Source organism: Papilio machaon, chromosome Z (assembly GCF_912999745.1).
Source record: "Papilio machaon chromosome Z, ilPapMach1.1, whole genome shotgun sequence".
Classification (NCBI taxonomy): Eukaryota; Metazoa; Arthropoda; class Insecta; order Lepidoptera; family Papilionidae; genus Papilio; species Papilio machaon.
In genome coordinates, this window is record NC_060016.1 from 7,439,233 (window position 1) to 7,451,838 (window position 12,606).

A 12,606-nucleotide genomic window follows, 5' to 3' on the forward strand; every position below is an offset into this window, starting at 1 on the left:
TTTTTAAATCAAATATGATAGATAATGTATCGAAAGTCATTGTTAGTAATTCTTAACGTCGTTGATTAACATCTCACATTATCTTGATGTAGCAGTAAAGAGTTAATAATGACACGACTTTTATCCATTCACCATAAGAATATGTTTATATAATGTAAACTCAGATATTAAAGAAGCGGATAAAGGGTTTAATAACGTGCTCATCTTTCATTACTATTTAAAGAAAACTATTGATATCTATTAAACTTTAAAGGTATAACAGATTCTAGTTAAAATAAAAAAAATAAAAAATTTTCTCTTTTTAGCCGACTTCAAAAAGAAGGAGGTCATCTCTGAGGTCAGACTGTATTTTTTTTTATGTGTGTTGCCGCGAAACTCCGCCCCTGGTGGTCCGATTTTGATAAAAAATATTTCAATCGAAAGAAAGTGCTTGCAGATGGGTCCCATTTTTTTTCTTTGTATAAACAAAATTGTTATTTTTTTGTTTTAATAGTTTTTGGTTTTAGTATTCCTTATAACTATACTGGTAGGTTAATAATATGAGCTACTGCTCTCTGAATAAAATATTTTAAGATTAAAAGCATTGTAAGACTTGAGAACAATAATAGTGTAACGAGGCGTATACTGTAAAACGATAAGGACATTAAGAGGATTGTTCTTTTGTGATAGTCACGCTACGCCAACATGAGGGCTTTATCACAATGATCTCGTAGTTATAAATTTTATCTATAATAAATGACGTCCGCAACTTCGTCAGCGTTGAATTAAACAATATGTTCTATATGTCTGTAATCAATTTCTGCTCTAAATTTAGTCCCGATTTATTCAGCCATTTTGGAGTTACGTTATAACAAACAACCAGACATCCATACAAATTTTCAATCATCTGAAGCAAACATGCGTTATAAATCTTCTTTATTAGAAGATGAAATTCATTTATTCATTTACCTGCGTTGTAAGGTTTTTGATGCGTGCATCCTTTATTTGTTTTTATTGTATGTGAATATAAAATACTAGCTGTCGCCAGCGACTCCGTCCGCGCTCAGTTAAAAAAAAATCAAAAAATAGATGTTGGCCGATTCACAGACCTACTGAATATGCTCACAAAATTTCATGAGAATCGGTCAAGCCGTTTCGGAGGAGTACGGGAACGAAAACTGTGACACGAGAATTTTATATATTAGATTTAAGAAAACAACAAATTCTTTTAAGTTAAATATTTCAAAACTTTTTTGCCACCCGTTTGGCACCCGCCCAGACAATTACATGCATCTGGCAAAAAGTAACGACTTACCTAACAAACAAGTTATAGCTCCGACAAACGATGAATATCCTTAGTTCCGTGCTCTAAATAGTTTACTGTTATTTTAAACTCCTCCTAAAAAAAACGCTATGTATGAAGCCTAGTATTTAATAAAGTTAATTGTCAACTTTAAAGTGCTCCCAGGTGTGGATCCATTTGATGACTCTAATTCTGTCAGTTAGTCAACGTTATTCAGTACTAGCTATTGCCCCCTAATAAAATAAAAACAAATTTAATTAGTAGCCTATGTGTTCTTCCAGACTATGCTCATCGTCTACGCCAAATTTCATTGAGATCCAAGCAGCCGTTCCGGAGATACGTTCAAACGAACATCCATCCATCCATCCATCTAAACATTCGCATTTATAATATTAGTAAGGTTATTGAGCGACAAAGTTATCTGGCCCGGTTGGTATAAGTCAAACTAAATTGAGATAGGTCACTAATGCCCCCCTGTCTATTTCAAAAAAGTGTGAGAAGATCCTTGTACTGTAGCTATCTTTTATTTTTTTTTATTTATGTCATTTTCCATGCTCGTGTACTATGTACGATTTTCATATTTTCTGAACTATCCGCGATAGCAGCGCTTCTTTTAACGGCCCAGTTAAGCTTCAAAGACACTATAAATTCGAAAGTTAGATGAAATAAAAATCTTGATTTAACTTAATGCAAAAAGAATAATTTTGTTCGTATTCAAAGTCGCAAACTAAGTAATAAATTAAATCATGAATAAATCATATTCAATGCGAAATTCAAACGTTCTTTGATTACTAACGGAGCTTTTAATACAATTTCCCCCGAGACGTCTCCAAGCTCTTTTCAGACTTGCAATGAATAAATGTTTATTATTGTATGTCAATATTACCTTCATCCCCCCCTGAGATGGATTGAAAACAGATTGTGTCTAAGATTTTTTTTTTCATTTTTAATTTAAAGCCAAAAAAGCATTTTATTTTAACTTGTCGATTTTCATACAGTCAGACATTATTTTATTTATTCAAAGCAATTAAGAAACAGTTCGTGTAATTTTAATAACAGCCAAAACAGATTGAGGCAATTGATTTCCGCTTCTGATTTTCAAAATTTTCACTCTTTTGATTTTTATTGATTTTCTATTGTAGTATTAACATATGATTACCAAAAACCTTTGATTTTAAAATAGGATTATAACTAGTGTTATATCATTTATATATTGTTATTCGAAGCCAAATTGCTGAATGCAAACTAATTTGAATTGAATAAAGTGAACAGTTCATAGTTGTTTTGCCCTTGATTTACACACTCACACTAACTTATCTCGCTTTTGCTCTTTCAAAACATGCAATAAGGTCGGGAGAGGGTCTGGATGCAATGTCAAGGTGAAGAGCAAAATATCGAAGTATTATTGACTAACAGAAACATTTTATCTTACTTCATAGAATTTATTAATTATAAATACCAAAGTGCTGTTATATTACCTGGTGTTTTCTGCTGTTAAAATTTATTGTGTTGGAACTTTGTTATGAGTAATATGCGTAATAAATATTTTTAACTGGTTTATGTTATTAAATATTAACTCTTAGTTTGTAAAGAAGGTTAATATTAGGTGTAGCGTTACTGTTTTATTCTTTTATATTAAGGTTGTAGGAAATTTATCTTTTACTTTATAAAATGAAATAGTTTTTGTTTGCTTCATCACATAGTATATATGTTCTTCATCATAGCATATACATATAGTACCATCAATATACTCATTTTTAAATGATTGCAACTATGATTGCTACACTTCGTAGCAGTTAGAGCTCCTTTAATAACAATTACTCAATTATACGAAATAGAATTTTATTTCAAAACATTACACACATTTTCTTTGAATGTAAATAGTAAGTAATAATGCGATAGTAATTTAATTGTCATTTTCTTATGAAAGAAAAGACATTTCGTTGAAGTGTACTTAAGAGTCGGAATGACAGAGGCAGATAGAAGAGGGACTTAGATTGTTTATTTTGCTCTTAGGTCTCGCACTGGCAACTCCATAGTGGACAGAGACGCCTAACTATTCAAACATTCCATTTTTAAAACAAGATATCCAAGAGTTCGTTTTTCTTTTCTATCTTTTACAATTTAACTCTTACTATCTGTTTAAATGTTTTATGGGAATGATTTTTTTTACAACTCGTACATATTATATACGACGTTTACGACTTTATTTATTATATAATTTTACTAGTACATCTGTTAATAAATAGTAATGGTTCATTAAATACGAAAAATTCTCCATTAAAACTAATTCTTGCAAACTACAATATGAAACATAAGTATAACCAAAATGAACTTGAAATAAAACCCATGGCGTAATGAGTTAATTATTAGTTACTAACTAAACGTAAAAAAGAAACTTGAGTTTAGTTTGGTTATCAAACAACAATAAGCAATCAAAAAGTTACGTGTCAAAATTGAAACGCGCCAAGATACATACAGTGATCGACTTGACAACGTATAGTCATAACTCGAATTTGATTTTGACGGATTATACGTTGATTCATAAAATATACGATCGAAGACCGTTTGTTCGAAGGGTGCGAATATACATGGGGATGGCGAGTTAAAGGATGCGCGCGCAGGACATTGACGCATGCGTGAAGTCAATTCAAGTCTTTAGAATTTCCACAACTCGGTCGATAACTTAAAAGGGCGCAGGGGCGCGCATGCGAAACCCTCTTTGACTGAGAATCAAGTGTAACAGCGACATGGCTGACAGCGAGTTCGAAGAATTTCGTCGAGTTTTCGATAAATTACCACAGCACATCAAAGCCCCATCATCATTTTACTCGTAAGTAATCTTTCTTATATTTATAACAAAAAACCGCAGCGCACCCTTCAGTTATGCGAATGTTTAACCTAATGACGACTCGTCTAATAAAAAAAAACATTAATATTAAATTTTAACATGTTTTTTTTAATATTTAATAAATAAGATTTGATTTTGAAATATTTAAGATTGGTGCCAAATGTGGGATTGGTGGACGAGTCACCTTCATCTAAAAGTGATGGTTCACCAGAAGATGATAAAGGGGGGGTTGGAGATGCCGAAACGGTAAACGGCTCTACAGGAGCTGCAGATGCCTCGGCCGCAAACCAAGGCGACGTCACCGATTCACAATGCAGTCCTAGACATCAAAACTTTACCAACGGCGAAAGAAAACGAAGAAAACTTCCAGAAATTCCAAAGAACAGAAAATGTAAGTTATTATTATTTATTTATACTTTGTTACGATATAAATAATCCCGGTTAAGGTAAAGGTCATGTGGGAAGCTGGCGTTATTTTTACATTTTGCTTCTGCGCTCTGCGATTTTTGATGCTCAGACATTTTTAGGAACACGTGTAACTATGTCTCTTCATTGTTAAGCGTTTGCGATTTGTATTAAAGTGTATATGTTATTAATTTAAACGTTTTAATATACAACGTTTAAGTAAAACCTATAACTATCCTAAATATATGAGGTTAATCATTAGCAAGACTACTACCAAAATATTTTTTATTTATTCGAAAAAAATCTGTTAGGTATAACACAATAGTGGTACTGTCTATTTTTGAACGATTTTATGTCATCAATTTCAGTAAATTAAAGGATAACATCATGTTATCCTTACACTGATAGATCATGATGATAAAATTGATTAGCAAATATAGTATATAATGGCTTAACCAGTAATGAGCGACCTGTTTACCTTTTTTATTTACATAAAATAATTATTATTGAATATAATTTACAAAAGAATAAAAAGGTAATTAAACCACGAAAGATTTGTACTCGCAAAAAGGATATGTCATGTTAAAAGAGTGAATTTAAAAAATTACTGATAGGTTGCTAAGCAAGAATAGTCAAAGTACTATGTACCGAACACACATACTGTACATGTACTGTACATACTGTACATGAGTATGTACTGAAACATACTGTACATGAGTAAATGTGAAATAATCAAGATTAGTTTGTTTAAAACATTCCACAAACTTGTTTTCTTTTATTTGCATAGTATTATAAGTACATTTGAAGCTTTTGAATTTATTTTATTGTATGTAAATAATTTGGAGATACACTGACAATACAATTTTTTTAATACTTTGTAACCTTACTAGAGCTTTGCGCTTATATTTTATTTTGTTCTTAGCTTTATGCTTCATAATTTTACTTTTTCGTTTCAATTTTTGTATTCAAATATTCTTTTCATTTTTGTTAATGTAAGCATAAGTTGTTTTTTTATCGTATCGTGGGTAAATCTTCGTAAGATACCCTGAGTTTTGGTGGAAAGACAGGGTTATGTTATCACATAGGAATCTCTTCCTACTCCCGTAAAGTAGTATGAGTGCATGAGACAAAACTCATTATATAGCTGTAGGTTAGAACAGAGTCCGAAAATACTTTAAGATAGTTATATAACAGTTGAAAATAGCAATTCATTACCATTATCTAGATTTTTTATACATGACATTGACGTGATCTTTTTCTTGAGCAACATAAGAGTTGTTAAAACAAAAGAATTCTTCAAAATATCAATTTAAGAACTTTAAAATTAAAAAAGAAATATAAAACAAATGTACATAATATCAGAATACATATTGCATTCTGGCAAAGTATGGGAATCGTTCAGTCAAGCTGTTTAAGCTGCAGATTACAGTATACCGGACAAATGCATGCGAGTTCGATTCTTTCTTCTTCTATTAGGCTGATCTTTCTTCTATTAATAAACCATATTTACTTATATATTTACAGGAATTCTGTTATGTATTTGAAAGCTTTATGTCTTCGTGTGGCTTTATTAATATGAGGTAATAAATTTTTCAGCCACAGTCATGGGTTCAAATCAGCCAGCATCGCTGGCAGATGAATTAGGGGCGCTATCTGGTGGCATAGTTCGCCCAGGAGGTCAAAGTCGACCTCTGTTGGTACTTAAGTGCGGATACCTCCTAGACGAAGACTCCAGTCCAGACTCAGAAAGACTGCAAAGTCTAGGGGATGTAGACAGCGGTCACAGTACTGCCCATTCACCCATAGATACCGGCCCAAAAAGCTTGTCGCCAACACCACTTCAACAAAATGGTTTGTATTGCAATGAGATTTTTATTATGTTTCATTTATATGTAGGTTTCAGAGTGTTCTTTATGTTTAGACAAACAATAATAATTATTTCAGTGCAATTCGTGGATGCTTACCAATTTTCTTCAAATTGGGGTATATAACAAAATAATTAAATTATCATCGCTTCATGCCAATAGAAAACACTTTAGCCTTTAACATCTAGACTAAAAATTGGCTACGTATTCACATCTAAAGCTGTCTTTTGTAAGCCACGCTTGCCTTTTACTGCAACTAGCGCATCGATATTAGCAGGCTTTGGTCTGGTCGCATGTAGTCGTGTGTTTGTGCACTGGAGCAACGTTATTTTTGAGTGATTCTATTAATAATGCTTAATTCCAAAAGCATTGCAACTTTGTGTTTTTTCACTGTTTTTGAGCTTAATACAATCACACGCTTATTAGTACGTAATTATAATTTTCTACATCATTTCAGTATCACCAACCTCAAGCTGCAGTATCAGTGGTACTAATTACTCAGGCAATATGACGACAGTTCCCCACAGCCATCTAGAGATATTAGAAGCGACCCACAGAGGCCTATACAAATTTAATCCTAGACATCATGATGAACTGGAACTAGAAATAGGAGACCCCATTTACGTTCAAAAGGAGTGTGAAGATTTATGGTCTGAAGGTAAATAATGTAGGAATATTTATTATTACTTACTAACAAATTTTCTACAGTTTGTTATTATTTATTCTTTCCAGGAGTTAATTTAAGGACTGGGCAGCAAGGAATATTCCCATCAGCATATGCCGTGGATATGGAATATAATGATTTTGATCCAGCTAATGTCAAGATTAAAAGAGAAAGATATCTTCTCGGGTAAGTATAATACATAGGTACAATGTAAGTTTAATTTTGTCAGCCTTGTTATGAAATAATCAATCTTCAGCAGTACTTTCAAATCAATACGACTTAAGGTCCTTCACAAATATACCTCTTTGGAAAATAACCGTAACCCTTTCTTCTCAGTTCTTCTACTTTACTGGATGTCCATGCCCGCTGGTATACATAAAATTAAGCGACCTGCTGCACATTAAGAAATATTAATATGTAAATTAAATTGAACAGGTACATGGGATCAGTAGAAACCTCGGCGCATAAAGGTACAGCCGTTGTATGTCAAGCAGTTAAAAAAATTATTGGAGATTACACAGGAGATTTTGAAACTCAGACGTGTATTTTGGAAGTTTCTGACCAAGGTTTACGCATGGTCGATCGTACAAGACCTGAAACGGTACGTTGACGCAATTTAACAATTTTTTATTCCAGCACTGCCTTCTAAAAATATCCTATTTACTCATATTTCCATCTTTTTTCTAATAACCAACAGAAAGGAGTGAAGGGACCGTGCCTTGATTACTTCTATTCATTGAAGAATGTTTCTTTCTGCGCATTCCACCCGCGTGACCACAGATATCTTGGTTTCATCACTAAACATCCGACTTCACAAAGGTTTGCATGCCACGTTTTTCGAGGGATGGAATCCACAAGACCCGTAGCTGAATCTGTTGGGTAAGTTAATTTATAAGTTAAGTAAATAATTCAACTGAAGAATTTCAACAAGGGATTTTTGTTGGTTTCATTCTACAAGAGATTTATTTTTAGGAATTTCAAAATGTTATATAGAACAAGTCTACTTTTTTATATATGCACTGATTTATGTATTAAAAAGTAATTTCTTGTTAAACCTAAAGTAGAAAATGATTTTATTTGGTTGAAAAACTTTATCTTAAGTTCGACAAAAAGAAAAAATCCGTATTAATATTTAGTAATAAACTATACATAAATCATAATTAACACTGTTTACACGTACTATACAATAACTAATGAGTCACTTCTACTTAAGAATTCCACGTTTTCATTGTAATAAGACATTGCAAAGACATCGCTTTAATAATTAACTGCACTACTATGTTCATGTTCATTTGTCACTTCATATGTTACGTTACGTTACATATCAGCCAATTAATTATTGTGTGTTTTGTACGTCTAGTTTGTATAACTAACTAGCTGTCGTACTGTACGTGGAATTAAAAAAAAAGATAATAAACCTATGTGTTTTTCCAGGCTAGGTTCTACATCTGTACCAAATTTCATCAAGATCCGTTGAGCCAAACATCCATCCATCCATCTATCTAAACATTCGCATTTATAATATTAGTAATTACTTATAATTAATTGCATTCCATTCAGTCAAAGACAATCGATAAAGAAGTTCATCACTGTTCATATAGAAAATGATTTATTTTTGATTTTATGTGGACATTGCCTAAGCCAAAAATTATTTGGGTCAGATGTACTAATGATGAAATCTGATGATCTGAGAATACCCAAATTTGATTCAATCCTGTCCAATGCAACGCTTAGAGGCAATAGATTTTTATTCTTAAAAAAATAATACAATTTAATTTTGTTACAGGAGAGCATTCCAGAGATTTTACCAAAAGTTTATAGAAACAGCCTACCCCATAGAAGACATTTATATAGAATAAGTTTAGTTTAAGGACGTATAACGTATCAATTCAGCAATATAACAAGCTTTCACACTTTTGCCGAAGACTAAAGATAAAGACAACATAAGTAGGTATTTATATTACATTTGAATAAAATTATGTACGTTTAAAGTTACATATATGTACTGAGTAATGGTATCTGGTTATCACATAGCTGAAATAACCATTCAGACAAATATCTGTGAATATCATGGGCTTTAAGAAATGTATCTTTATCTCGGTGTCGATAAATATGCCTTCTAAGGATATTTTCTTAAGTAAAAAGCAATCACATTTACATTAATGTTTGTTATTAAAAAGGACGTGGTTTGTATTAAAGAGGAAGTACATCATTGTAATCGATGCCTTGCGCTGCGCCTTGCTTGCTGAGGTTATTCTGTAAATTTAGATATAAATAAAATTAAGGAAAACAGTGAAATATATTACTTTTATTATTTTAGTTTATTTAAAATATAATTTTATGTAAGCTTCTGATTCTTAGTTAAGAAGTACCTCAAACGGTAAGGACGTTATATCGATTGGCTATTCGTGTAATAAAAACAGTAAAGTGGTACAAATTTTCTTAAGAAAATATCAAACGAATCTCTTATACTGTGATATAAATAATTTTGATTTTTGAATTAGATATACTTTTACATGTCTCCAATTATGGATTGTAGGTGAGGTTCCACCATGATAAAAGATAAATAAACACCGCGTGAGTTATAACGCATTGTATCAATCACTGTTAGGTAATGCTTATCAACAAGACAAATATTATAAAGAATCTTACATATAGTAACAATAATAGTTGTAACTAACAATAATTATGTAAAATCGTTTGTCTTTAGACTATTTGATGTTATTATTTTGAATGTTTTTTTGATGGTTTTGATGTTTAATATCTACACCGATCACTTCAATTACAAATTAAGCAACTTCACAATAAAGTTCATACGAATTTAATGCTTTACATATTTGTAAATAGCTAATAAAATGCCCATTAAGATTGCAAATTAACATACCTGATTATAAAAGCATCATATTAAAATATCGTAAGTAAATAAAAATTCATAGTTGTTACAAAATTAAGAACATGACACATTTATTGATATAAACACGGTGTTGTTAAATTGTGTATTTTGTAAATATAAATCATTTAAAGATCCACAGCGAAATTTGGGCAAAGCAGAAGATGCTGTGACTCATAACAAAGCATGAGAGTAATATTTATTTTTCCAGTACTGTCTACCTATTTAACATAGAATAGTATTAAAGTTATTCTGTATTACATGGAATTTTAAATTGTTTTATTTATACCTACAACCTAACAACATTCTATCAATGTAATCATTCAGAAATATAAAAGTATATAATGAATGTAAATGCATGGTATCGGTGGTAAATGGTGGACTTCGAAAGAGGAGGTTCTCAATTCGATTGATATTTTTTAGTCACTGTACAAAATTCAAATTTATTGTTTATCACGGCAAACCATTTCACTTTGGTAGCTAAAAAAGATGGTTTAAATTGATGTTAAAAGATTACACTTAGATATTTAAAATTCATATCGTTATCATTCGTATCTTCTTCATGGAAAAGAGAAGGATGATGATGATGATCGTTGTTTTCCATACAGCTTAACGATAGTGTGATGTAGAAGGTAGTGTGATTAAGGGATCCTAAAGCGTGACACTTTCAACTCCATCAATACCTAACCGTTCGCATTGCATATGATTTGTGCAGTCTGCTTCCGAAAATTTCAGTGGTTTTCTAAAACCAATGATACTGCTTAAAATCAATCATTTATGAAGTTGCAAAGATTGTTCATGGGTCTCGCTTATTTGCCCAATGTATGTACATTGGACATACATAAACATTATTCATACATGTATGAATAAATGTTTACATGAGGAAGAACTAGATGGCGCTTTTACAAATTTGAATTATTTTATTAATAGATGTCGCTACCATGTAGTTTTAAGCTAAACGAGCACGTGGTTGTCCCTGAAATTCAACTTTGCGCAACTTCACCGCAACACAAATCTGACAACTTTTGACAAAGTACTACCGCATAGTGACGTAGTGAAACCTAGATATGGTTGTCTCGTACTCAGATCTCTTTGAAGCGGATTAACATATGGTTTTAGTCATCATGATTATTTATATCGGTTTGTTTGCCTATATATTAAATTTAAATTTAGTATAAAGGCGCGTATTTGTAAAAGGTTTAAAAATTTTCATTTTTGGCTTTAATTTGTATTTTTTGGTTTTAATGTCATGCAAATTAAAATACTTTAGATTAGGAGAATTCAATGTAGATTAAAGTTGTTGTTGATAGATTTATAGAATATAATTCCAAATAGTTAAGAAGATATCACGATAACAAACAATAGGCGGAATCGAAATTTACTCTTGTTTTTTCGTCTTAATAGACGGGACATCACCGGAATACGTACTAATTATGTTGACAAAAAATAGAACAAACTTATGTACTTTGCCACCCGGACGAACCGAGGCGGGACGCTCGTTATTAAATAATTCAACCATCATAATTAACTTAATATGAAAATTATTTTAATTTACTTGAGCGTTATAATTAGCAATTATTTTTAATAAGTAATCTACATGTAGAGTAATAGTCTATTTTTATAAAAAAAAGAACCAGTTTAAGCTCACTTGAAATTTTTTACGTAGTCTGTAATTTTTTTTAAATATTACGAAGATAGTATAGACACACTATAGACTTATAAAATTATAAATGCCAATGTTTGCATGGTTTGTTACAAAGTGACTCCAGAACAGCTGCATGGATCTCGATGAAATTTGGTATAGATGTAGAACACAGTCCTTAACCCTAGAACCGTACCCTGGGGTACAAATCGATTTATTTTTTTTAAATCGTTTATAACTTTTTTTCTATTCGACTGTTTGCTTCGCGCGCCGGGGTATTTACGCAGGGCGGGAAGAAGCGTGGATGCTTCAGTTGGACAGCGGTTTTGATAGGGACAAGTCTTTGGACGCTGCTTGTGGGGTACACCAGTACCCCAGAGTACTATTAACGTAAGTATTTGATTATATATGTTTTTTTTATAATTTTGTTTTTTTTATTGTTTTGGATGTGAATTAGTGTAAAAAAAATCACAACGTAATGTAGATACTTCATATATGCTAAAAGTTGGTGTTTTTTTGTTTTACATAGATATTTTCTTTCTTAGTTACAATTTTTTTCGCATAGCTGTTATCATTATTTTTTCAGATGGCGTCACGGCGTATTCTAAATGAAAACGAAATTGAAAATATCTTATTGGCGACGGAAGATGGGGAAGGTGTTGTTCTAGGCGAGAAGCTAGAAGATGAACTAGATGAAATTATTGAAGATTTTCGTTTGCTTTTCATGATGAACTCACTCTGCTTTCATATATTCCTCCAAAGCTTAGCAAAGGTAAAAAGAAAAACGTCCTCATGCTTTCCACCATGCACTTCGAGGCAGATAAAGACAAGGCTTTGAATTTGCCAGAAATCATAAGTTTTTATAATCAAACAAAGGGTGGCGTTGATCCATTGACCAGATTTGTCATACATACAGCGTATCCCGCAAAACTCGGCGTTGGAGCCTTTGTGTATTCTATGGAATTCTTTATACTGTGGGAATTAATTCCATGATATTGCTGCATTCT

At 31.8% G+C, this 12,606-nt stretch overlaps 1 protein-coding gene across 1 annotated transcript; it reads left to right on the forward strand.

The window, feature by feature from the left end:
* Positions 1 to 3,987: 3,987 nt before the first annotated feature.
* LOC106717131 (JNK-interacting protein 1) lies at positions 3,988 to 9,351 on the forward strand. The gene is made up of 9 exons (XM_014510851.2): positions 3,988 to 4,115; positions 4,283 to 4,524; positions 6,135 to 6,389; positions 6,483 to 6,521; positions 6,861 to 7,061; positions 7,136 to 7,253; positions 7,503 to 7,668; positions 7,765 to 7,946; positions 8,854 to 9,351. The coding sequence occupies exons 1-9, from the start codon at positions 4,033 to 4,035 to the stop codon at positions 8,924 to 8,926; spliced, it is 1,359 nt and encodes a 452-aa protein (XP_014366337.2). The 5' UTR covers positions 3,988 to 4,032; the 3' UTR covers positions 8,927 to 9,351.
* Positions 9,352 to 12,606: the final 3,255 nt, after the last annotated feature.

What these genes read in the sequence shown, in the direction of transcription:
- LOC106717131 (XM_014510851.2), top strand. Translation starts at nt 4,033, where the DNA reads ATGGCTGACAGCGAGTTCGAAGAATTTCGTCGAGTTTTCGATAAATTA. An exon ending in TGAAGATTTATGGTCTGAAG is followed by an intron (nt 7,062 to 7,135) that starts GTAAATAATGTA and finishes TATTCTTTCCAG; the next exon opens with GAGTTAATTTAAGGACTGGG. An exon ending in AGAGAAAGATATCTTCTCGG is followed by an intron (nt 7,254 to 7,502) that starts GTAAGTATAATA and finishes TAAATTGAACAG; the next exon opens with GTACATGGGATCAGTAGAAA.